Source organism: Mauremys reevesii, linkage group 20, assembly GCF_016161935.1.
Source record: "Mauremys reevesii isolate NIE-2019 linkage group 20, ASM1616193v1, whole genome shotgun sequence".
NCBI lineage: Eukaryota > Metazoa > Chordata > Testudines > Geoemydidae > Mauremys > Mauremys reevesii.
The window spans coordinates 7,867,950-7,894,242 of NC_052642.1; the positions used below are offsets into that span (position 1 = coordinate 7,867,950).

The window sequence follows — 26,293 nt, forward strand, 5'->3', positions numbered from 1 at the left end:
TTAATAAGGTAACGACAACTGACAAGGTTATGTGAAAAGCTTCTCGTAGTAATATTCTGTTAATTTGCTCAGTTTACAAGTACAGAATTCCACCACCAGCACCCCCCAACTGCCCGCAAATTCAGCCTGGGAAGTGAAAATCAATTCTTCTTAGGCCTTATGATCACTAATAAGGATAATGTACACCAGATTCTGCCTACAGGCAAAGGGGTTGTACAGGAGTAAATAAGGGCATATCTGAAGATTGGGGGTTTTACAGGTATTCTGAGGGCAGAATCTGAGACAATGAGGTATAACCGACAGGCACAATTTAAAGGGGTTGTACAGGTGACACTAAATACATCATTTAGCTTGCAGAAACATTATTAACAACAACAACATGTTGGAAAGAAATAGCCCTGTTTGATATTCAAATCCCAGGTTGAGTTTGCAGATTGTATTAATTGAAATGTTCCCACAAATGCTGATGAAAACTGATTTCAAATTTAAGATTTGTCTGAAGCTTTTGCAAGCAAAATACTACAGAACTGTGCCAGAAAAAGGTCAAAGAAGGGAAATAGTTTCAATTTCCAAGATAAGGGTCTTATAAAAAGTAAACAACACAAATGGTAGCAAAAACATTTGATTTTTTTAAATAGTTTTTCCAGGGTTTAGTAATTTAGACCCCAGTCCTGTAAATCCCTATTCACACAAATAGTAGTTGCTCATGCAAGTTGTTCCCTTGAATGGATTACTCTCAAAAGCAAAGGTTTGCATGATCAGTAATATTAACAACACAGGTAAGGACTTTTAAAAACAAAAATAATTTTTATTATGACAATGCTCTGAAATAAAATTACATTAGTGTGTGTTAGCACCATGATAGTCAGTTGATGATCTCTGTCAGCATTTCTGTCATGAACAATTTTCAGTGGTGCATATATTTGTTCAAAGCTGGAACTTGGCAATATACAATTTCACGCCAGGAAAACACTTCCGTTCCATGAGAATGCATTTTATTGCTCATGAACGTGACAGATTAAAAACGCTGGTGAGAACCAGGCACAATGCCTCCCTCTCTCTTCTCTTCAAAAGCAAAAGGAAATAAACCAACCATATACAAATAAATTACATTCAAATCATATTAAGGGACATACTAGTGTGATGGATTTGGAGCTGTTCTGTAATAACTTATGAACACTATGTTGACCTGGTTATTGGGACATTTAGTGTATGAATATGTTGGTTTACTTTAAAAGGGGACTGTCGGGAAAAACACAAGCGGGAAGGGACACAATGGCTTAAGATAAGCCACTTCTCAGAAAACACTTAAGAGTTGTTAAGAGACAATGCCAGAACTATTGGCCCCAAGGACTCTGGCTTGATCTCCTACTGAGCCTACAGGACTTGTCTGAACCAGAGGAGTAAATGCCTGGGAATTCATTGAGATTGGGGAGCAGCTGTTTTGGGGAACCAGACTCAGACACAGTAACATACTGGCCTGCCTAGGTTACCATCAGTGGATGGGAACCCTTTAGGTCGGAAAGACATGTTTTAAAATACTTTTGCTTTAAATGCTTTGTTCCACTGTTAAAATAAACAACACTTTTGTTTCAAGAAGGCTGTCCTATCCCTGTTCACCACTGATCATAGACTGAGAGGAACTGCAGGTACCCTAGTTCAGCTACAGATTCTGTAGCCCAGGGCTTGGTGTTAGAACAGGAAAACTGTAGCATTTCACTCCAGGAGAGGCACAGGTCTGAGCCCTGAAAGAGGACAGAAGTACAGCTAACCCTGTAACTGTGATTGCTACCAATAGCAAGAACAAAAGGGCCTGATTCTCACTTACACTGAGGCTCTTTAATACTGCTCTGGCTGTGTAAAGAGGTCATGAAGTGGTATTCTTTAAACACCACAGTGGTGCCAAGGGGTCTTAGTATAAATGAGAATCAGGCCCAGATAATGCGAGGGACAGGAACGACCAGTTGAATACTGCCATTTTCTAGACTGCCACTCACATGAAATTTTAGGCAGAGGGCAGAAAAAGGAAAAACCATGACACTCTTATAACAAGATCTGGGCTATAAAAGATATTAATACTGGCACAGAGAGCAGTAGTCATCAGGTCATAAATAAGCAGTCAGGGCTTGTAACACAGTAGGTAGCTGAGATAAAGGTGAGATGGTGCTTTCTAAAAGGCCTACTATCTGTCAGCGCAAAAAAGCAGTATTAATGTGATTTAAAAAAAAAAAAAAAAAAAGGACATCACGTCTAGTCTGATATTTTTCTAGGAGCCAGAAAGACTTCTAGGCAGACACAGAAATAATGAAAAATCATAAGGAAGGGCAAATGCATGGCTGTCTTTGTTGCAGACAAGCTCTGTGGGACATTCATGCAGTTCTGGGTAAGTTACTGTTGAAACTAATTGAATTCCCCAGTTAATAACAGAGAGAGGAAGGAAGGAAAAATGGCCATGCAACGGCTATTCACTATGTCAATGCTAAACAAAATGCCCACCACTTATACCAGCATGTCCATGCACCATGTCAGAGGAGATGTCAGTTCCAAGGGACAGTATGTGCACCAAAAAGGGGAAAATATCTTCCATGTGTTCGGAACATGTGTGTACAAACATGTTTGCTTGTCTCCCCTTAGAGACTCATGGAGTCTCCCTATTTCTCCCCTTCACTCCTCCATTCTAAAAAGAACTCATGTCGTACTTGACAATTTTTTCAATGGAAGATTTCACGATACTTTGGAGTTCGTTAACGCTGTTTCCCAATCAGCCAGAGGTATTGCTAAGGCATGGCACAGAGCTTCCTCACAATTCAAACATGCAGCAGTATTGCTAACCACAACTATTGAGACAAGCCCTCAAATAATTATGAACTGACATATTTTAAATACCAACTTTGGGGTCTTTTAAATTGCCTTCTGGACTTGGAGCAATTAGGGTTCATGTTTTCCAGCTTTTTTCCCCCCAACTAAGGGAGCTGGAAATGTCTTTATTTTTCTAAATGAAAACTGAGATTCTCGCATATTCCCAGAAGCTTGGAAGAACACCTAGTATCGTGAGACTCATGACAAAATAGTGAAAATTGTTAACATTGCACTGTAGGTCAGAAAAAGAATGAGTCAACTTTAGATCCTTACTAGAATCACACACATAGTAGTTCTTGCACTCTTAATAGATGTCTGGACACAAAGCCTTTACCAATTTGCTGTTAGTCCTGAATAATTTTTACTTAGTGCTAATTGTAACTTAACCCAAGATGAAATTATGCCTAAATCCATTTTCTTAAATATCTAGCACAATGCACAGGAGTTTAGATGCATGATTCTCATTTATATGAACAGAGCTGCATATCTACAGAAAATATTTACCCCACTGTCTCTGGCCTAAGGGGAGCTGAAATATCGGAGCACAGAAAGTTATATTTCTTTATTTAATCGTTCGTAGAGATTGAGTTTTAATGGACCCTCTGTAAACAGAAATTTGTGTTTTTTGCAGCCATGGTAAAATAAATTAACTCCAAAATGCCCCTATATATAGCTAGGTGCTAATTCTGTGGGAGGTAGGGTGACCAGACAGCAAATGAGAAAAATCAGGACAGGGGGTGGGGGGTAATAGGAGCCTATATAAGAAAAAGACCCCAAAATTGGGACTGTCCCTATAAAATCGGGACATCTGGTCACCCTAGTGGGAGGTCTGAGGTGGAATCAGTCCAGTGAGTTCTTGCTTAATATGCATCTCTCTGTTACCATTTTTATCAAATAAATGGATTTAGTTTAGACAGCAATCAACACACAGTAACTATCTCTCAACATCTTAATGAGCAGCAAGATTTTTTTTAGACTGGGAGAATAGGTCAATGAGAAGTCAAAATAAATCATGCAGCAAGAGTTATTGCTGAAGGAGATGGCTGAATGAAGAAAAGGTTTCTTAGCACAACCCAGTTAGCCCATTAAATGTTAATAACTTACTGTGGAGACAGATGGGAACAGTCACTCGTAAACTGACTGCTAACCCAAATATATGATGGCTGAGAGATGATGGGCAAATTGCCCAGGACCCGAGAGAGCAGAGACACGACTGCCTACATAAACAATTCTTTGCCGCAGCTCTGTTAAAACAAACATCCATCCAAAATCATGCAGCAATGGCAACACAGAATGAATTAGCTTAGTGAGTTCTGTCCATATTTGCAATGCCTTGGGCCTGATTATCTGTAATGTGCTAACTGTCCTCAACTCTAAGGGCCAGATTTTCAGAAAGGCTCAGCACCCACAACTGGAGCAAGATTTTCAAGAGTTCAGCTCCCTATTAGGCACTTAGACAAGTGAGCAGATTCTCAAAGGAGCTCACTTTGGGATTTGATAAGTTTTGATACCCTGGACCTTATTTGAGTGCCTAAATGGGAGCCAAGCTCTTCATCTGGCCCCTTCCTCATTTAAGTGGGAATTGAGGGTGTTCAGCTCCTCACAGGAGAAGGTCCTTAGCATCTTAAAAATGATTCACGCCACTGGATAATGAATATCTGGCTACAATTCGGGCTGTGTGACCCTGGTACTTTACCAGGAGCATGTTTCATTAGAGTTTTAATTTCCTCATGCACACTTCTAAATACTGAAGTAATTTTATCTCTAGATTTTGACTAAAATGAAGGATTAATTAATGCAAGTAGGTCAGAAATTCTCTGTCTGGGTAGTGGGTTGAGCTGGAAAAAATCCAGCTATGGGTACTTCATCCAAAAGCAAATGGAGAAATAAATGAATCATCATCCAAAAGCCAGAGGGAAGGCCTGAAGCTGTGAAAGCGCAGAGAAGTGGCAGGCATGTTTACAGATGTTTTATAGCCCTGTCTACACTACAGACAGAGCCATGTTAAATGTAACCAGGGACTGATAGACTCATTTGACAAGAGTACAGAAAACATGGACCACATAACAGCATTTTCCCCACTACAACTGTGTGTTAATGTGGTTGGCTCGTATTCATCTGCCACACTGCACAACCCTGAAATCAACAGATCAATATCATTAAGGCCAAAAAGAACACTATGATCATGCGGTCTGACTTCTTCATAGCACACACATCATAGAATTTTACCCAGTAATTCTCATAGTTGAAGGAATTCTATTATCAATCATCATCAGTACATTCTGTGAAAAATGCAGGCAGCTGTTTCATATAGCCTTAGTTCCTGGTGCCAGGGGCAGGGGTTTAAAGTTGTTTTTCACATGGTGCATTGCACTTTTGAGATATCCTCCTGCACAGACTTGGAGCCTGATTCGTTATTGCCTTGCATGCGGTGTAGTCATTTACAGCCTGTGTAAAGTGAGTGTGAAATACTACCAATATCAAAATGAAAGCATTTTACACCCATCTTGCACAGGTGTATGTGACTATGCAAGATGAAAGGCCGTGAATAATCAAGCCTGTGGGAGACAGCAGTACTGGTTAAACAGGTAACAGACATAGTATTAGTCCCCCCTACTCATGTTTGAACTAAGGCAGAACACTATTCAAGTTCAGTGCTGCAATAAGGAACACCCACATGGTTAGGAATCATGTGTTTATCATGTTGCATGTGTGGGATCAATCTTGCTACATCCTAGTTACCGACTTAGTAAAAAATCCATTATAGTGTAGGTGAATATTCTGAAAGAGAGCTTTCCATACATACAGTCCTTCAGCAGCTTTGTTTCATCCTTTGCAAGGCCAACCATTATCCTCCAACACAATTCTCATTCCCAATTAATATTCTGCACAGGAAGTATCAAAGGACCTAGCGTTACATTATTATCCAGTAGTACAGTTCTACTGTGTCCCACATCAAACTAAGCCAGGGTCATGAAAGTATATCACTCAGACTTCTATTACCTCTGTTATCACAGGACTTTCGTAGAGGGCACTACTATTCTGATTCTTACGGGAGGGAGAGGGGGGAAAGTAACTTTTTTTTGGTAGGGGGGTTTGGTTCAGGGTCAGATCTTGGAAAACTTACACTGGTGAGTGGTTACTAACACAAGTAATCCCATTGACTCAAATCACAGTACTTGTGTGAAGAACTACCAGTGAGCACAAGAGGTTCACAATCTGGTTCATAACTAACTTGATACAATTTGCAGTAATAAAGGTATTTTCTCAGTAAATATAGAGAAGCAGAAGACAATATAGCCAATAGTGAAGTAATCATATTTATTTTTTGTTCTATATTTGTACAGCACCTAGCACAATGGGGTTCTGGTCCAAAACTATGCACTACAGTAAAACAAATAATAAATAATAAAAAATAATATTTATCTGAGGTAAAACTGGCAATCATTTCAATTCCAACACTGCAGTACATGCAAAGGGAGAAGAAAAGGAAGAAATTATACTTTCTGTCCCTCGGCAGTAGCTTAGATAGGGTGCTGCTTCAACTAAGGGAGAATCAGAGGTTTTGATATTTTATTTTATTCTAGGAAGTTGAGATTTGATGATTCATTTGGATCTTCTCATGTCTGTCTCTGAAAACATCACTGGCACACATGCCCAAGTACAATAATATTGCTTTGACTGATTTTATTACATCATAATGGGGTTACTGATAGAAGCCAGGAGTCTAATAAATCTGCAGACAGACTTTTCAGCTAGCTAGTTCAAGCTGACAGGAATAGAACAACTGATTTCTGTGGGTCAAGAGAACAGAGCCTTCACATGTATCCCCTGGGACTCATCCTTGTGAGCCTTCTGGGTTCATGCTGCCTCTGCTCTTCCCCTAGAAACAAAATACCCAAACATCCTGCACTCACTGGTACCAACATGACTCTCACAGGAGATCTCCTGATAGCCCCCTCATATATTATTAACTATTTATTTTTTAAATTGACTCTCATTTGTACAGCAAATTTTTGGATGGGCATCCATGAGGGGAAAAACCCAACCCCATAGTTACAAACAGCATGAAAACAACTCTCATTATTACTACAGGACACAGGCAACAGGACAGCTGTAGATGTCACTATTTCACTGTACTATTGTGCATAACAGAACTTTTGTGGCCCACCCACTATTGCAGGGTGAAATTCCCATCTTGGAAAACATTCCTCTAGACTGATGCTATTATCCTGCTGGATTTGGCTTCCATGGGTTTCTCTGTTCTTCCAGCCTCTTGAACTATTGACTTCTTTAATATAGTCTTAAGTCAATTTATTTTCCCTTACTACTATTTAGTTGCATTAAGCGTTAGGTTCATTGGTCACAGAGTCCTAGATCTTAAGCTGTGATAAAAAAGGGACTATGAAAACCATTACGGATGCCAGGGCTTGTGATACTTTCTGGGCACTGCCAAAGAGGCAGACTGCAGTTTCTAATAAATTGGTGAGACTACTGCATCTCTGGTGTGTCTCTATTTATCCTGCCTTCTTAGCAGGCCGAGTTAGTAGAATATCTTAACCCTGCAGCGCTCCACTAGAATACAAGGATTGAGATGAAGAATTCTGCTACAACGGCAGGTTTCACAGATAGATTGCAGCCATATATGCTTCCAGCAGCTTCCTTCTGATTATCCCTCCATTTCTTCTAGAGTCCCCTTCTCTATACACAATCCTTATGGAACTCATGGCACCATGTACTGGTAGCCTCCATCACTGAATTACAGCTATTCACTAAAACCACTCACTTCATGCTAACACTATTAGCTTATCATAAGTGATGAGGATACTGAACTGCTGGATTTGGACTTGAATAAATATCTTTCTTCAGCAAAATCTGTGAACACTGCACGTAGTACCACACTCTGGTTAGCGGAGGCACCTGAGCTGAAGCCCCTTGGCTATAACCGAGAGGGCAGATTCCAGAGCATTCCCCATTCACTCCAAACCTTTGGAATACGCTTCTTCCTAAGATTCACAACAGCCCGAGTTTTTCTGCATTCAGGACATGCTGCAAGGCCCACCTTTCTTCTCTTGTCTGTGAGACGGGTGTTGGACAGGGCTGGTGCTCTAGGGATTGTATTGGGGTTGGTTTGAGTCTGTTATAATATATATGTTGTCATTAAGTTATCTGAGCTGATCTTGGGTAACGGATGTGTCTGTTTTATAGTGCATTTTTTAAGATTAAGGGTGCTATGAGCATTGGAGGGGTATTCTTTTGTTAGACTTCGTAAAACCCCAAATAAATAAATAACTAAATAATTTTACACTATGCTGATACCTCGGGCACTACCAGTCCTTAGTCAAGTATCGGAAAACCTTGTTTAGTCACTTAGGGCCAAAATTCTATCTTCACATATGTTGCACCCAGCTTCAGCTGACTTCAGTGAAAACTACACGTGTTCATTTATGGCTAGAATTTGGCCCATGGAATTTCTCACTTTTACAAACAATAGAGTGTAGACCAAGCAAAAGAAAAAAAGAACAGAGACAACACAACTTGAACAACATCCCCAAAGCCTCCAGAGGGAGGCTAGCTCAGCTGGAAAGGAAAGATAGTTCAGTGGTTAGAGAGCTAGATTTCAGAGACCCAGGATTCAAGTCCACAAACTTCCTGTGTGACCTTGGGCAAGTTACCTAGTCTCAGGCCTCAGTTTCCCATCTATAAAATAGGGACAACAGCACTTCCCTACCTCACAAGGGTGTGGAGATAAATACATCAAAGATTTATACAAATACATATTTATATTAAATACACAATAAGATACTACAATAATGGGGGCCATAGGATACACAGATAGGAAACCTCAGAACAAACAAATACACACATAAAACTCCACACAGAGTCAGCACAATAGCACCTGTTATCATGTATGTTGCACAGTTAATAACATTGCAGACTGCACTTTATTTTACAATAGTGCAGTAAAGTTTACTTACTCTTCTGGGAACTCCACCGCCTTGTTCTTGATCTTGTTATGGAGAGACAGAATGTATTCATCTATAAAAGGGCACTAACAAAACAAAGCAATGGTTTTCCAGCTGTTAGGCATCTCAAGTGTTTAGCAATTGCCATTCAGATATACTTTTGTTACATGTTTCTTCTGAATTTGACCCAGAAGATACATGCAGGGTATGTTAGTAAAATCTTCCCACCTCTCACAAGCAGAGTTGTGCCTTTACTTAAAAAGTTAAAGGCAGAGATTTTAAAAGACCAGGGTTGCCCAGTGAATGCAGCACTGGAGTGGGAGACAAGAGATATGGGTTCTATTCTGAACCCTGCCATGGACCTGCTGGGTGACCATGGGCAAGTCACTTTGTGTCTCCGTGCCTCAGTTTACCCATCTGTAAAATGGGGGTAACAATACTAGCCTTCTTTGTAAAGCACTTTAAGATCTGATGAAAAAGTGCTAGGTATTATTGTTTACCATACAAAAGGTAAGTAAGAAATTCATCTCCAAAATGAATAGTGGAGATTCACCTGTCTGAGAACAAAGATGAAGCAAGAAAATTACCCAAGGCCAGAGGATGGAATCCAACCCCACCCTACACACATGCAACTTGCACGAACGCTGCGGGTTACCACGTAGCCCCTATTCCAGTCTATGGAATGTGTCTGCTGCTGCTTTAGACTTCTAGACAACAGTTACTGGATGTGTGTAAGCACAGATCCAACGGTTCCATTCCTACCCCTCTCCCCTCAATGCTCTCCTATATACCAGTTTATCTGGAGCCGGTGGGAAACCCTCATTCACAGCACACACACAGGGGTGTAGTCCCCACGTGGTGTTGCTCTGTCAGCCAGTGCCATGCAGGGCTACCATGGGGATTTTTGGTCAGAAGGATCTTGTATGGAGCCTCCACCAGTAGGCGAATTCCACTCAACAGAATATATGGGTGTATTTTTATATGATACATGGAAAATTGCTTCCTTCTTTAGTTGCCTGCTGTGATGTCAGTTCACAGTTCTGGGGCCTTCTATGACAGCTAGTCAGATCACAGACTCCCCCTGACTGTATTGTCTGCTTGCAATGTCAGTGACTTTTGCAGGTGAAACAGAATCTTGAGCTTCAAGTCTTCACAGGTAAGCAAAGCAGGACCCAGCTTTCAAATATATTAATTTTTAAGGATGACATTTACTTGGGAGACTCTGTTCACAATCTAGGATCTTAAACAGCTTTAAAAATGCTTCATAGAACAGCTTACAGATCTTGGGCACTAACCACCTACATCATGCCTAAAATAGTCTTCTTCAATCACTTTTTAAATTTTCTATGCTAAATTCAGATACATGAGCTCAATGCACATTTGTTTTGAATGTAACTTTTTCCAGTTGATTGATATATGCCTAAATTCTGGCTCTTCCTATCTGAGCAACATGGGCAGGTGGGCAGGAGCGGAGCTGTTGTGACAACTGGCCTTTACTTGAGACACTCTGCTTGCAGCATATCTCAAGGGCAGTGTATGGAGCAGCGCATTCAGCAGTGCTCCTTACAGCTGGTCCCAAGACAGTAGCATGAGCACCTGCTTCTGGTGGGATAGGGGATGGTTTTCTGGCCTTGTCCCCTGAACTGCCCAGCCAAGGCAAGTTATAAAATGAAGGGAAATGAGTGCACAGTATTTACTACAAGGCCAGCTGTAGGGGGGTTTCTTGGAACAGAACAGTTCATTGGTTTTATTTACCTTACCTCTTCCAGTCTTCTCCATGCCATAATACATGGGGAAATGATATCACCAAGGGACAAAATCCTGAGAGATTCCACTGTCTTCAGGATTTGGTGCAAATAATTTATTTTAGAACTAGCCCAGTGCGCAGTTATCATAACTAATAAAATATCCTGAATTAGTTAAACCATATCACAACCGTAACAAAATGACTTGTTCCTTTACATTTTACCCCCATCAATTATAGCCACATCAGCTAAAAAGCCTTGGAACTGTGCAGTGTGATTTGTGGGGCCCTGCATGGCCTTGGGAGGATCCTACAAGGATTTTTTTTTTGCTCATGCAGCAAGTTACCATAACCTGCACAGGTCTGCCGTGTTTATCAGCTGACAGACAGCACACTATCTGGATCATTTAAAGTACTTTAAAGCAGCTTTTGTATCAAACTCATGCTTCTCTCCACATGTTCCGCCTGATTTGTTTCTAAATCCAGGAAATATTTGGGGAAAAAAGAATGTCACTATTATTACCACTGATGCCGATCTGGGCACTGATGTAAGCTATGGGGCAGACCTGTGAATTTTTATGCATAGATGCCACCCTTATTCACCCACTGATTTCATTAGGACTATTTGGGAGAATTAGAGCTTGCAGATTCAAGCTCTCTGTTTATTATTTTTCACCTATTTGTGGGAGAATCAGACTAATGCTAACCAAGCCGCGGCTCCTATATAAAATTCAATTGTTCTGCAGTCACCTTACCTTCCCATATACAAAGCAATACAAAGTAATTCCCATGGCCCATACATCAAGTGCCTGAAAGAAAGCAATTGCACTTAGTAAATTAGATCCAACAGCCAGATACATTTTAGATCAGACAGCTATTTTCTCAAACATAAAAATAAACTCTTTTTCATTAGGAACCTAATTTTATAGCTACTGACCAATGTAATTAGATAGATACATTGCTATATGCACACAAAGAAGTCTGCAAACCACCTAGCACACTTTGACCGATATTGGCCAGATTCTGCCAGCCTTAATCACATCCAGTAGTTCCTCACTGTACAAACAATCCCATTCATTTCAATCAGACTACTTGTGGAGGAAGACACAACTTAACATGAGGAAGACTGGCAGAAATCTGATCTAGACAAATAATAATGGATCAAAACCTGAAGCCTCATTCAGGCAAAACTCCCATTGGCGTCTATGGGAGTTTTGTCTTGAGTAAAACAGAGTTAGGACCTCAGGATTTGACTCAATAATAAAAGAAAAATTCTTCTTTATTTTACCTGGCCTATGAACAGAGAGACACCAATGAGGATGGTTTGGATACCACCCTTCTTTTCATGTTCCCCAGGTCTTAAAACTCAGACTAATTAGTGGTGATCGAAGACTTACCTTTCCACTGAAGCTTTTGCCAGAATCTGAAATCGCCTCTGGAGCCATGAAGGCTGGTGTCCCGGCAGTACTGGAAAGCTGGGCATCATTCCCTTCAAACTGATTACTGACTCCAAAATCAGCTATTTTGACATGCCCATCATCTCCCAAGAGCAGGTTGGAAGGCTTGACGTCCCGGTGAATGATCTTCTGATAGTGCACTGTAAACAGATGGGAACATGCTCTTCAAAAGCTATCCAGCATATCCGGAAGAACAGCACCCTTCCTTCTCCAACAAAATGCTAGCTAATGCCCAGGCCTATACATCAGATTTTAGAAATACAACGGCTTCATCATACTTTCTAAAATAGTTGTTGACCCACTATTGTTTTGTAGTGAGCCTAGTTCAACCCTCATGGGGAGTTAGAAAATATTTCCTCCTTGCTGAGCTTAGTATTTTTGAAGCTCACACTTAAATTTGAATGGTCATAAAATCAACATGGTTGGTTGTATTTAAAATGACAGCAACCTTAATTTATATGGTGTAAATTAGTCAGTTAAAGCATTTTTTATGTATACATGTCATCACTTATATCAGCACAGCCCTGGGACCAGTGATTGTCAGAGGACTACCGTTCTGTGCATAAAAGGAGGATTTTAGTCCCCAGTGTGGTATGGTGAGTGGAAATGGAGGACGGTCACATTTCAAAAGGGATTGATTGGCAAGGAACCAGGGCTCAGGAATACAAGCCATGGCTGGGTTGCTGCTAGATGAGCAATAGAATCTCATCAAGTAACATTGGCCAGTCTAGGATTAATAGAGCTGCTTTCTACAACTCTGCCTGCCTGTTGTGTCACTGGGGAGTAGAGGGTGCTGGGGTTCATGGGGGCTTCTGAAGCATGCTGGACAGGGCCGGTGCAACCATTTAGGTGACCTAGGCGGTCGCCTAGGGCACTGGCATTTGCGGGGCGCCATTTTCTTCAGCAGTGACCACGGCGGCCGGATCTTCAGCCGCCCCGGTCGCCGCCGGCATTTAGGCAGAGGGAGCTGGGGCAGGGGAGCACGGGGAGGGCCTCCTGCAGCAAGTAAGGGGGGGGCAGCACACAGGGGAACTCCCCGCCCCAGCTCACCCCTGCCCCGCCTCCTCCCTGAGCATGCCGTGGCTGCTTCACTTCTCCCTCCCAGGCATGCGGCGCCAATCAGCTTAGGCACTGCAAGCCTGGGAGGTGGGAGCAGTGAAACGGCCACAGCATGCTCGGGGTGCTTGTGCATGGAGCAGGGGTGAGCTGGGGCAGGGGGAGGGGTGCCTCAGAGCGGAGCATGGGGTGCTGCCGCAAGGGGGGGCGCCTCAGGGTGAGGGCGCAAGATGGAAGTTTCACCTAGGGCACGAAACATCCTTGCACTGGCCCTGGTGCTGGGGGATCCTGGGGGTGAGTGAGAGTAGTGGCTGGAGCAGCTGCCTGCAGAAACGGAGCCCAGGGCTCATATCAGGCCCTCCACCTTCTGCCACTGCTCCAATCTCACGACTGCCACTTCCTGGTGGCACATGGCTGCCTGCTCAGCAGATGCCACTGCAGCCTCCAGTGTCCAAAAGGTGCAACTGCAGGCAAATGCCCACAGCCTTCCAGCAGCTTGGCCAGATGCATGGCATCTCAATCAAGATGCAGCATTCTGTGGGAGGACTGTCAAATGCGTGTCACATGAGATGCAGCCAGGGCTGTCAATCTGGCACTTTTCGCCAGCACTGAACAAACATTAAGGGGAAAATCAAACTGATAAAGGCAATTAACAAAAGAGAGTGGGCATAGCCCCAGAGATCTTAATACCCAGGGAGAGGGAGTGTTGCTGTTGAAGGAGGAAATACTGTAATTACAGTCAAGTCTTGCAGATGGTGCAAAGCTTTACTCCATCTACCAGCTCCAAATGAATCCACAGGACTGATCATGCGAGTAAAGGTTTGTGGGATGCAGCCCATGGGTTCCATTTTTAGATGTTTATCTCAAAATTGCAATTCTACTTGGCTAATCTACATAACATTAGACCCACACACACACAGAAAGAAACATGCCCACATGAGAAGACTGGAAGATTGAGGGGGCTAAGATAGCATCCTTGTGCCAAGGGGAACTGACACATCAAAAAACTCAGTGAACATTTTCAGTTTGAAAGAGGCTGTTTTAAACCTGAGTGATAATCAGATCGTCGATGCCAGAACTCTGGAGAATACCACCATGCTCTAGTTGTGCCATAAACAGGAACCTTTGAAAGGACACAGAACGTTTTATTCTAAAAGAGAATAAAAGGAAAGAAAAAAATATTCCAACCTTGAAAATAACAACCACTCTCATGTTCAGAAATGTGGCCTTACAAGCTATTGTCCAGGAACCCTTTCATAGCAAAGTCATGTTTCAAACCAACTTCCATTCTGAAATGTTACAAGAAGAAAGATTGTAATTATGATTAGGTTGAATGAATGAACTGCTTCCTGGGCAAGTGAGAATGGACATTGCCAAATATCAGATCCAGTTGAATTATATAAGGTCGAAAAGCTCATCATTGCAGATCACGAGGTCAAGAGATAGCCTTACAACAAATTCACTACTTGGTTTGCAGTTTATCCTGGAGGCAATACTGTTGCGGTAAGAAAAGGAATTTTTATGTCCTGGAGTAAAGGGGAAGAAGGAAATTATAAAAAGAAAACCAGATTTATTGTACAGCAATATCGTGACAGCAGGATTCAGTTTAAACAAGAACTTTCAGAAAAGGTTATCTGAAATGTCACTGTCATCTAAAGCAAAGTGTTATATAAGAACTTGAATAGGATACAACAATCTAATTGGTTTCTTTGTTTTATACTATGTGTTTACCCAGTATCACTGTGCCTTTGAGTAATGAACAGATTCTTTTAGTAAGTGTACTTCTTTAAGAGCTAATCTAGATGCATAATGGACCAATTCCCAGACAAATGCTCACAGGCTAGTGCTAAGAAACGTCAGTGGTCATTCTATCCCAGATTTGCTGTTGCCGTGCAATTATATCGTGATGTGAATCGGTTAACTCTGTGAGAGGCTGACTAGACAATCTGGGTAAACACCAAACACCCTATGAAAACAGTAATTATTATCAGACATCTGCTGCAGAGCAAACCTATTGATGAGCTGACATTTCATCATGGTAATGTAAGAAAATGAGACTGCAGTTTCTCTTCAGGAAATGATTAGCTGCCTTTCATGCAGGTGTGAAATATAAGATTCTTAAAGAATAAGCCAGACACTGCGGGGCTCAGATTCCCAACACATTTTTGCAAGAAAAATACAGGCCATGAAATATAGGTCATATTAATTCAGCTGTGGTGTTAAAGTCTATTGAAATCGATGGAGTTTTACACCAGGGGAGAATTTAGTCCGGGATTTTTATTATTTCATCCATAAAACAAAGTAAAACATGATTCCAAGTCAAATAAATATTTATCTTTCAAAATATATTACTTGCCTTTGTGAAATCTAATAAAAAGACAGTAAACACAAGCTCTTTGGTGTAGAAACTGTTGTTGATATGTTTGTACAGCACTCAGAACAATTAGGCCCTGATCTGGGTAGGCACTGGGTGCAATCACAATATAAAATGTTAAATAATATGTACTACAAATAAACTCATAATAAATTGTAACTGGGATCAAGTTCACTAAACTACAGGATTCATAAGTGTACGTGGTTCACAAGTCATTATGTTCAAAGATTGCAAATGAGGATTATCTGTTTATTTGTATTATAGTAATAGTTAGAGGACACAACCAATATCGGGGCCCCATTGTGCTAGGCACTACACAAACATGGTGAGAGAGAGTCCTTTCCTTGTAGAGTTTTCAAAAGCACCTAAATGGCATAGGAGCCTTAGTCAAAATTTGACTTACAATCTAAATAGAGAAGACACTGAAAGCTGGTGGGGAAACAAGCAGAAAGGTGAAGTGACTTGCCCAAGGTCAAATGGCTGGTCAACGGCCAATCCAGGTCTCCTGAGCACCAACCCAGGGTCGTATTCACTGTCTCTCTAATAGTAGTAACCAGAGGCATCGACTTTGGGATTTTCCTGGGGGGTGCTGGACCCCGCTCTGCCCCAGGCCCCGCCCCTACTCAACCCCTTTCCTCAAGCCACACCCCTACCCCTTCCTGCCCCCACCCCACATCTTCCCACCCTCTCCCCTTGCCTCTTCCTGCCCCTGCTCCTCCCCCCAATGCCTCCTGCATGCCGCTGAACAGCTGACTGCGGTGAGCGGAAGGTGCTGGGAGGAGCTGACCAGCAGGGCCGCCAGCGGGTGGGAGGCGCTGGAGGGGAGGGGAAGGATCCGTGGGGCTGCTGGTGGGGCTGCCAGTGGGTGCTGAACACCCGGTGCCTATGGTAATAACAGCATTGTATCAGTTAACACCTTTTCGGGGGGAGGGATAGCTCAGTGGTTTGAGCATTGGCCTGCTAAACCCAGGATTGTGAGTTCAATCCTTGAGAGGGCCACTTAGGGATCTGGGGCAAAATCAGTACTCGGTCCTGCTAGTGAAGGCAGGGGGCTGGACTCAATGACCCTTCAGGGTCCCTTCCAGTTCTAGGAGATAGGTATATCTCCATTATTATTAACTCAAAGATATTTACACTACTACCCCCATCTTCTTCCCTACACAACCTCCTGCTACATATGCGAAAGCCCTACTAATGAGAATAGAACCATTTCGAAACATTGCAGGCCAAATTCCCTGCTGATGTAAATGGGAGGAGCTCTGTTGACTTCAGTTGTGTGTTGCTCATTTACAATAATGGATAATTTGGTACTGAACTGCTAGCCAGAACACCCCCTCTAATTATTTATATTAAGTAATAAAATGACCTAGAGGGGAGCTTAAAATCAAAGAAATCTGTCCTCAGTTCTAGAGTGGGCCATGTATAGATTTTTCCATCCTGAAGAGTTTGCAACATTATTTCAAACACAGGGAGAGCTCTGCAAACCCATTCCCAGGTGGAGATAGTTCTTCAAAGAAATCTCAATGGAGCAAACAGAGCTGTTAGTCCCAGGTCTCACATTACTGTGAAATGTATTTGGTACATATGGGGCTGTGTAAGGAACGATAAAATATAGTTGCATATGGACTTGACTGTAGTCAGTGAAAACAACTCCCAGTGATTTCTGGTCCTATGAAAAGAACCAAGAACTATTTATCCATACAACATAAACACCAGATTTCAAAAAAATTCCCAGCCAACCAGCTTTGGAAATAAGAGAATTCCAGCTCTCTCATGAATGAAATAAAAGTAACTTGCTAATTCTAATTAGAAAGGGGACAAAACTTTGGATTCAGATCTGAAATTCTGTAAAGTACAGGAGCATTTAGCCTGGGCCATCTCCAGTTTTAATAGAGACCATAATAAAACTGTAAAACTGATTGTAATTGCTGACTATATAGTGCAAACAAATTGGAGGCAAATAATATGAGACAACACCCATCTATTCTATCAGCTGATTAGCTGAAAGCAAAACATAAGATGCCTGTTCTCTTAAAGTAATGAATATCAAAACAACCACTCATGACATAGGTGGAAACCATGCTGAAGACCACATGAAAGTATGTTTGTTACAGTGTCACGTAATTTAGTTAATTACTCTGTAGGCTCCATGCTGTGTTTTATAGGAAGGTCATCTGAAGAATGACCAAGGGTCCTGTGACTTTTGCCCTTTAAAAGAATGACTATTGCATGCATTGGAACCCTTAGGGATTAAACAGACTGCAGAGGGGGAGCTTTTTGTAACAGAAAATGACCCTGGATAACAGTTCTCTTGTATATCATTTTGCTTGCAGCAAAATTTCAGCAAATTGGTGTGATTTGCATTTCCAGTACAAAAGACTGCTGCAGTGACAGGGCTGTGGGCTGCTGCAATGACAGGAAACACTGGAGTTGTTGCCTCACAGTATGGAGAAATAAAGAGAAAGCTCAAGAGAAAAAGCTAAATATCCTGTCCCAACTGCCCTGAAAACAAAGGGCTTATCAGCATGAACAATAGAATGAACAGCTCCTGATTATCATACAGTGAGGACAATAGCATACATTTGTGCCACTGTTGGCTCCTGAAGACACACAGACAGATCACAACAAGGGAGTTGGTGATATTTATACACAGTAAAATTAAATTGCGTAGTTTACACTCGCACCATATTAAGCCTCTATTTCATCAGTGCTCAGAGTGCTCGGGGTTAGGTTGTCGCCTGGATCCTGTTAACGCAAGTAATAGTGGTTGGAATTAAAGGCAATCATGTTAAACCTACTGTTCATTATCACCAGAAACATCAGCCACAAGGTGAGGGAAATTAACAATACTACCTTTTCTTGGTTCTAAGTATTAAAAACTATGAACTAAACACATACAACAAGACAGCAGAGCTGTATGAACAGAACATACAGATCAATACTCATCAAAATAAACTTAACAAAAACAAATACTAATTCTTATCTAAACCTATTCTAGGAAGTCCTTACCAGCACTCTCCCAGTTCCTCCAGAGACATATGTGGGGCATCTAGCCAGGGAATTAGTGTGAGCCTCAGCATTCACCCCATTTTGCTTGTAGGCAGCACTGGTAGGGAGTTATTTCAGCTTGTGACTGCACACTCTATAAAAGATGTTCAGGGCATCTCGATCGTGTCCCGAACATGCATTCCCCCACCCAGTAAGTCAGAGCACACTTTCAGGCCAGCACCCTGGTATGAATAAATAATTATTTTCTCCCTAACATATCTGACTGTTTGCTGTGTACTGGTATGAACTGAGGCTGGTTTTCCAGGATGATATGAAGCAGTTAGCATTTCAGTCCTATGCTGTGGACTGATGTGGTTCACCTGGTCCAGCAGACAGGAATCCAACATTAACAGATGATCTTCAACTACTGTAGAGACAAATGCTGTAATGAGACATTTGTTCTCTTTTCTCAGCAACTGAAGACATTGCTTGATTAGCCATAAACCAGTTGGTCTTTTCTCTGGACCATACCATGGCACTTGGCTTTGAGAAACCTTTCTGATTGATGTTTACCTACAGTAGAATGAGCAGAGCTGTAATCTGATCACACTCCTTCCACATACCCAAGATCCTGAGTGCAACAACCACTCTAGGGAGTCTCAGAGACAGCCAAATAATGCAGTCACTGTTACTCCAGTATAAAGATAATAGGTCTGATCCTAAAGTAGTGTAAATCAATATAGATCTGGCCCAATCAGAACACAGTTTTCTGGTAAAAAAAAAAATCCCAGAGAAGATGATTTGTCAAAGACTGCAAACAAATGGTTTAAGTTGTTCATTTTGGCTGGAAATTGTTTTGCTCTTTAGTGCTGAGATTGGCTGCTCACTATAACAAGCTCCCTGTGTACAAGTTGCTCTGCTGTCTCAATGCTAACTGACAGACCTGATTTAAAAAAATAAATCAGTACTGCTTCATAATGAAAATGAAACATTGTACGATATTACAGTTAAAGCCCCTGGGGGAAAATCTGCTTCTGGAGCTCTTGGTTAAATTCAGTTTTATTAGAGCCATCCTTCATTTCTGTGGGAAAACAGCAGCAATTCAGGCACTATTTGGATCTTAATAATAATTCTTATCCTTCTTATAGCATCTTCCATCCAGGAATCTCTAAGCATCTTATAAACATCCAATAATCGAGTTTCACAACAGCCCTTGTGAGAGAGGCAATTATTACTAATGGCGAAGGTGAGGCACAGAATTTTCAAGCATGTCTACTAATTTGGATGGCCCAACCTGATACACAAGGAGCTTGATTATCAGAGATGCTTAGTACCCACAACTCCAACTGAAATCAGTGCAGCTGAATGCTCAGTAACTCTGAAAATCAGGTTGTAGGTGTCTAAATGTGGGCCCCATAAAATTGAATCACCCAAACTTTTGCAAACTTGGCTTTTAATGTTTTTTTTTAAAACAATGCATTTTCACTTAATTGATGCTAGCAGTGAGGAAATATGGTTATGGATGTATAGTACAAAACCGCTGAAAATCTAAGGCTATCATTTATTAGTATAAGAACATGAGGCCTGCCATATTGGATCAGACCAATGGTTCATCTACTGCAGGATGCTCTGACAGTGGCTAGTATCAGCTGCTTCAAAGAAAGGTGCAAATAACCACACAGCAGGCACTTATGGGATAACCTGCCCATGTGGAAAGTTTTTCCTAACCCATATCAGTCCCAGGTTGGCTTACATCCCTCCAAAACTCTTGATGTATTTGTTTCAACTTTGTCCTCCTCCACCTCCTTCACTGCCCACTTCACCGGCTTCTCAAGAGTGGTGTCTCTATGCTCCTGAATGACAGGCCTGAAGAGACACAGAGGGACTTTAATGCAGAAATGCTGGAAGAGTTTGGTGCTACATTTTGCTGTTCTTGACTCATATCAGCAAGAGTCTGATCCTGCAAACATTCTAGACACAGAGTTCCCACTGAGAAAGCTCCAGGAGACCAGCAGGACATCTGTGTTCTGAGGCCCTGATGAAGCAAAGCATCCACTGATGAAGCAAAGCACTTAAGCATGAGTGATTAAAGTTAAGCAGATACTTAAATTCTTTTTTGAACCGGGGTCAGAGTGCTTGCAGGCTCATGTGCAAAGTTAGCTGAATCCAAACTACTTCAATAACATCAAAATGAGAAACCCTCAAGATCTACTGTCACAAATGTCACCCTTGCCGTCAATCCTCCTCTGACCTCTGTAGGTGCTCCAGCCAGGTCAGCATCCAACAATACTCCATTCACCCAGTGTGACACACTAATGGGACTACTCCCAAGGGAAATACAACTGTAAATTGCATTGTGCTGCACCATTATTGTAGAACACTGAAAAATTGGTGTCACAGACGTACGGTGCTGCAGGGAAGCCTCCCTAGGCTGTACTCTTTCAATGAATGCACTGTGGTATGATGAGTGGGACTGGAGACCATAAGAATGGCCATAGTGGGTCTGACCAATGGCCCATCTATCCCACTATCCTGTCCTCTGGCAGTGGCTAATGCCAGATACTTGAGAGGGAATATACAGAACAGGGCAACTATTGAGTGATCCATCCCTGGTCATCCAGCCCCAGCATCTCGCAGTCACAGGCTTAGGGACACCCAGAGCATGGGGTTGCATCCCTGACCATTTTGGCTAATAGCCACTGATGGATCTATCCTCCATGAACTTATCTAATTCTTTTCTGAATCCAGTTATACTTTTAGCCTTCACAACATCCCTGGCAACGAGTTCCACAGGTTGACTGTGTGAAAAAGAGGGTCAGGTTTCAGGAGGAACCTAGTTTGGTAGTCAGGCTGCTACTGGATAAACACAGGTTTCTTTCTCTGTGCATACTCAATCCAGATCCCTTTCCTACAATTCTGCCTATCTGCTGCATTCCTTATTGCTAATGAAGCATGAAAAGACCACATCTGTTTGTTCTGGTCCTTTTACAGTACCCATCACCATGCCATCCTTCAGGGGTGATAACAGAACACATTTCAGAATCACTAAACTCACCTTTAAATGAGAACCCCCTCTTCCCTCATTTCTAGACACATCCACTTTCAGACTCTAAAATAGGCTGTGCTTGTCATTCAAAAGCAGACATTTGGGAATTGTTCATCTATACCAACCAGCAGAAAAAAGCAGGAGGGGGGAAATGGGAGATGATTCCTCATTGTCTTTTAAAACAGCTTCCTTCTCTGCTCTCCCTGCTGGAAATCCCAGGGCCCGGGCACTTCATTACTAACTCTCCAAAACCCCATTACAAAAAATTGCCACATATTAGCACATAATGCTATTTACTAAGGCTGGTGCTGAATTATATTTGATTAAAACAGAAGCCTGTTACTGTTCAAGGGCAAAAGCAATCCATATGGTGTTGCTGCAGAGTCTGCTTAGTATTACCCTCACATCAGCCCTGTAGTGGAGAAATGATTTAACACCCTACCAAGGAAGCTGCAGCAGCAGCCGATAAAGCTTAAAACGAAATGCTGTTCTTTGAAGCAAGGCTTCTATGCCAGTTTGCAGTGTTCCACAGACACCAAGAATGATCCAAAGCAAGTGGACATACCAGTGGCTACATTTAAGAGACAGCCTGCTTCCTGTGACCATTTACACCTTGTATATTTAGCCCAGTGTTCAGTACAGAGGATTGTAAATCAGGACTTCGGGGTTTCATTCACTAGTCTAACACCGAATTGCTTTATGACCTTGACCAAGCCACATGGGCCAGAATTTTCAGGAGGGATCAGCCCCTGGACACACGGCCAGATTTTCAACAGAGCTCAGCACAGTGAGTGCATTTTGGCTACTCAGCTCCTTGGAAAATATGGCCACAAAACTTTGTAATGGGAGCTTCTGGCAGCTGAGCTCTTTGGAAACTTTGAATTCACAGCATAAGCAAAATCAGTTGTCACGGATTAGGCAGAAGTGCCAGAATCTCCTACACTAAAACCAACATTTTACAGGCATTTAGCAAGGTCGGGGAAGAACATTTAATGAGAGGCGGGAGAAACAGGACATAACAGATTTATTACAATACACGCAAACACTGGCTATGTTCTTACTGTTTATATTTCAGCAGTGCCTAGAGCCCAGTTGAAATCAGGGCCCCACTGTGCTAGGTGCTGTGTATAGACATAGTAAAAGACAGTCCTTGCCTAGATGGCTCTTCAAATTAAACAGACAAGAAGTGGGAGAAAAGAAGGATTATTATCCTTATTTTACAGATGGGAACTGATTCATAGAGAGATTAAGTGACTTACAAAGGTCACACAGGGAGTCTATGGTAGAGCTAGGAACTGAACCCAAATCTCCTGAGTTCCATGCCAGTGTCTTAATCACAAGACCATCCTTCCTTCTCCATGTACATTACGTGCTTACAGCCACATTTGCAAAAGCCCACACAACAGATGTGTCATGCAGAATGTGCAGCTGACAAAATCCAAAACAAGACCCTGGGTACACCAGGGCTTTTATTTGCCATGTCACCAGTGTTTGAATTTACCCATCTCTTGATAACAGTCCTGAGAATACTCTTAAAACAAACACACTGCAATTGACTCTTCTGTTGATTTATTTACTTAATTCCCCTTTTAAGATAATGGGAATTATATTCACATATTGATGGTACAGAAGAAAGATTACGCCTTATCTTGAAAAAGCCAGCTTTTGATCAGCACAGCAGGCATTTATATTGTTCTGGGTTTAGTGTACGGTGCAGGGCTCCAGAAGCTGGTGGGGGATTTTACTGAGAATTGCTTTGTGTGACTGTACTGCTGGAAAGGTAACTTCCCAATGGTTTGAGCTGCACTTCATTATCCTTTCCTGTTCCTCTTTCTGACCCACTAGTTCAACTAACAGATGACAGGGGTTCCCTTGAGTGGACAGTAGACCTTCCACATAGTAAGCAAAGCGGGTTTTCCGTAACACAATCAATAGAGAGACTTTACATTTCCTAGTGCAAAAGTGGCAGAAAGAATGGATTTTCTTCATTTCACTCACAGCAACTGCAGCTGTTCCAGCTTCTTGTGATCTAGGTAAAACTAATATCATGCTTGCAGATAAACTGCAAAGGAACAAATCCTGCAGTTCATCTTTACTATGGCATAACTGCCACTGCAGCCAATGGGAGTTTAGCCTGTGTAAAGACCCCAGAGTCAGGCTCTTACAAAATGAAGCTAATTGACAATTAAAACTGTAGAGTTTGGGCCCGATCCAGGTATCCGACCCCAACCTCACCCTAAAATTTTGAAGGGTTCGGGGGGGGAGGGGTCACATTTGAGATTCTAGTTAAACCCAGCTATAGTAAACACATACAGGCCAAAATCTCTAATTCTGTAGTGAGATGAGGAAGATGTTATATAAATTGTTATGGCATGCCAGTGTTTACGTTAGACCTTTACTTACATACAGTAAGAGGGAATGGTCTCCTTTCAATTTCATGCTAAGAAAAATATTTTAACAATAAATTTTAAACTCTTACAATACTTAATAGTAACAAATACAATTACAAAAACACTTTACATCAATACAATCCTTGTAAAGGATGCCACAAACATTTACTCTGTATCCATTTGGTACCAGTGAAACACAGCCACTTCGGGGAGGCCCAGAGAGGGGGTGGGTGGAGGAGTTTTAACTCTCCAATTCCCAAAGCCACAAAATGGAACATTTTGTCTACGGTTACAGAGAATTCAGGAATGGAGGGGTTAATGTCCATGCAAAGCAGAAGGAGCCCCTCCCCCAAAGCTCTGCCCCACTCACTCCACTCCACCCCCCCGCTTGCTCTCCCCCACCCTCACTCACTTTCAATGAGCTGGGGTAGAGGGTTGGGGTTCGAGAGGGGGTGCAGGCTCTGGACTAGGGCCAAGGGGTTCGCAGTGTGAGAGGGGCTCTGGGCTGAGCCTGGGGCAGGGGGTTGGGGTGCAGGAGGGGGTGAGGGATGCAAGCACTGGGAGGGAGTTTGGGTGCAGGAGGGGGCTCTGGGCTGGCGCAGAGTGTTGGGGTTCGGGGTGCTGGCTTCAGGAGTGGGTTCAGGGCTGGGGTGTGGCCTCCAGTGGCTCCTAGTTGGTGGTGCAGCATGGCTCCTGCTAAGGCAGGTTCCCTGCCTACCCTGGCCCCACACTGCTCCTGGAACGGGCCAACGCAACCATGGCTGGGGGGCATGTGCCTCCACGCGCTGCCCCTCTCTGCAACCACCACCCCCGCAGCTCCCATTGGCCATAGCTCCCTGTTCCCAGCCAATGGGAGCTGCAGCGGTGGTGCTTGCAGGCAGAAGCAGTGCACAGAGGGAGACCCCTGTCCCCCTGCCTCCAGAGATGTGCTGGCCACTTCTGGGAGCCCCGCTGCACCACTGGAGATTGCAATCGACTAGGGGATCCTCTAGGATTGACCAGTTGATCGTGATCGACCATTTGGTGACCACTGCCTTAAGGTATGATGCTTTCTACTCCAAATCCAAGGAGACTGAACAAACAATGACATCATTGTGAAAGCTTCATTCATTAAAGCAGGCCCTTGGAGAGTGAATCAGCATTCTGACTCACTAAGAATTTAGTTTAAATTATTATGTCTGTCTTGTGAGTGCAGTAATTGAATACCCAGACATGCACAGGCAGACACGGCTGAATTCTGAAGTCCTAGAGCTTTGCCCGAATAAGGACTTCAGGAACATTCAGGCTTCAAAAGAGTATTGCAGTGACTGTGTGCTTGCCAAACCCCATATTGATAAATGGATTGCTTGGTGCAATTTTATATAACAAGCCTTTTCTCTCTCACCCGCACCTCAAAAGTGCACATGCATGCACGCATGCACACACACTTACAGAGCCAATTTGGAAAGAGATGTAGTATAGCCTCCACCTCCTTTTGTTAAACCAAATGTCAATTCCCAGCAAGAGAGAGATTTCTCGTTAAGAGATGTCAGCCTGACAGCTGTGGAAAAAACATCCTTCTTCTTTTACTTACTTTACCTGGTGCTGGTTTCCATAGTTCACCTGCCAAAGCAAATCTGCAGGACATCCACTTCATCATTATTCAGCAAACCAATTTAAAGCTTGGTTATTGACAAGAAAATTAGCATTAAGTCAACTTGGAAGAAACCTTACTAACTGTATTCAAGATGTCAAAAATAAAATACTCTAAGCAAATAAATGGGGTTTTCTTTTTACTCCAGCAAATCTGTAGATTTGTCATGGGTTGTTTTAAACATTTTCCACCTTGTTTAGGGTGGAAGAAGGTCTGACTCTGAAATGTTGTGCCACTCTTATTTACAGAGATTCTAGAACTGTTAGCCAATATTAAAGAAAAACAATGATTTGTTCTCTGTATCGGGTAGGAAGTGTTGTGTAGGGATTAGGACTGGGGAACAGGAGTCAGGTCTTGTGTATTCTATTCGTAGCTCTGCTACTGACTCATTACATAAGTCAAGGTAACTTTTGGACAACTCAGCTTCCCAGTCTGTAAAATGGGGATAACAACACTTGCTTTCTCTCCAGGGGTATTGTGAAGCTTAAATAATGTTTGTTAAGCTCTTTGAGTTGCCCAACTGAAATGCATTATATAAGTGCACAATACATCATCATGGCCCTGTTTCAGAAGACACTTAAGTGCAGCACATGCTCAATTTTAAGCATGTGGACATCCCCATCTCTGTTCTGCAAAGCACTTGAGCATGTGCTTAACTCCCATTGGCTTCAATGCTACTTAAGCACATGGCAGAGTGCCTTCACTCCCAGTTCAGGAAATGACTTTACAATACTAAGAAAAGCACTTGAGCATGTGGATATGGCACTTTCCTGAACAGGG

At 42.4% G+C, this 26,293-nt stretch overlaps 1 protein-coding gene across 11 annotated transcripts in view; it reads right to left on the reverse strand.

The window, feature by feature from the left end:
• CAMKK1 (calcium/calmodulin dependent protein kinase kinase 1) overlaps positions 1–26,293 on the reverse strand; it is a 163,288-nt gene that overhangs the window by 18,636 nt on the left and 118,359 nt on the right. For all 11 annotated transcript variants that reach the window (XM_039507859.1, XM_039507848.1, XM_039507856.1 and 8 more), the window contains 3 exons: positions 11,967–12,166; positions 11,325–11,378; positions 8,838–8,911 (listed from right to left, as the gene is read on the reverse strand). In XM_039507859.1, the coding sequence (XP_039363793.1) occupies positions 8,838–8,911; positions 11,325–11,378; positions 11,967–12,166 (328 nt within the window). The remainder of the gene's footprint in view (positions 1–8,837; positions 8,912–11,324; positions 11,379–11,966; positions 12,167–26,293) is intronic.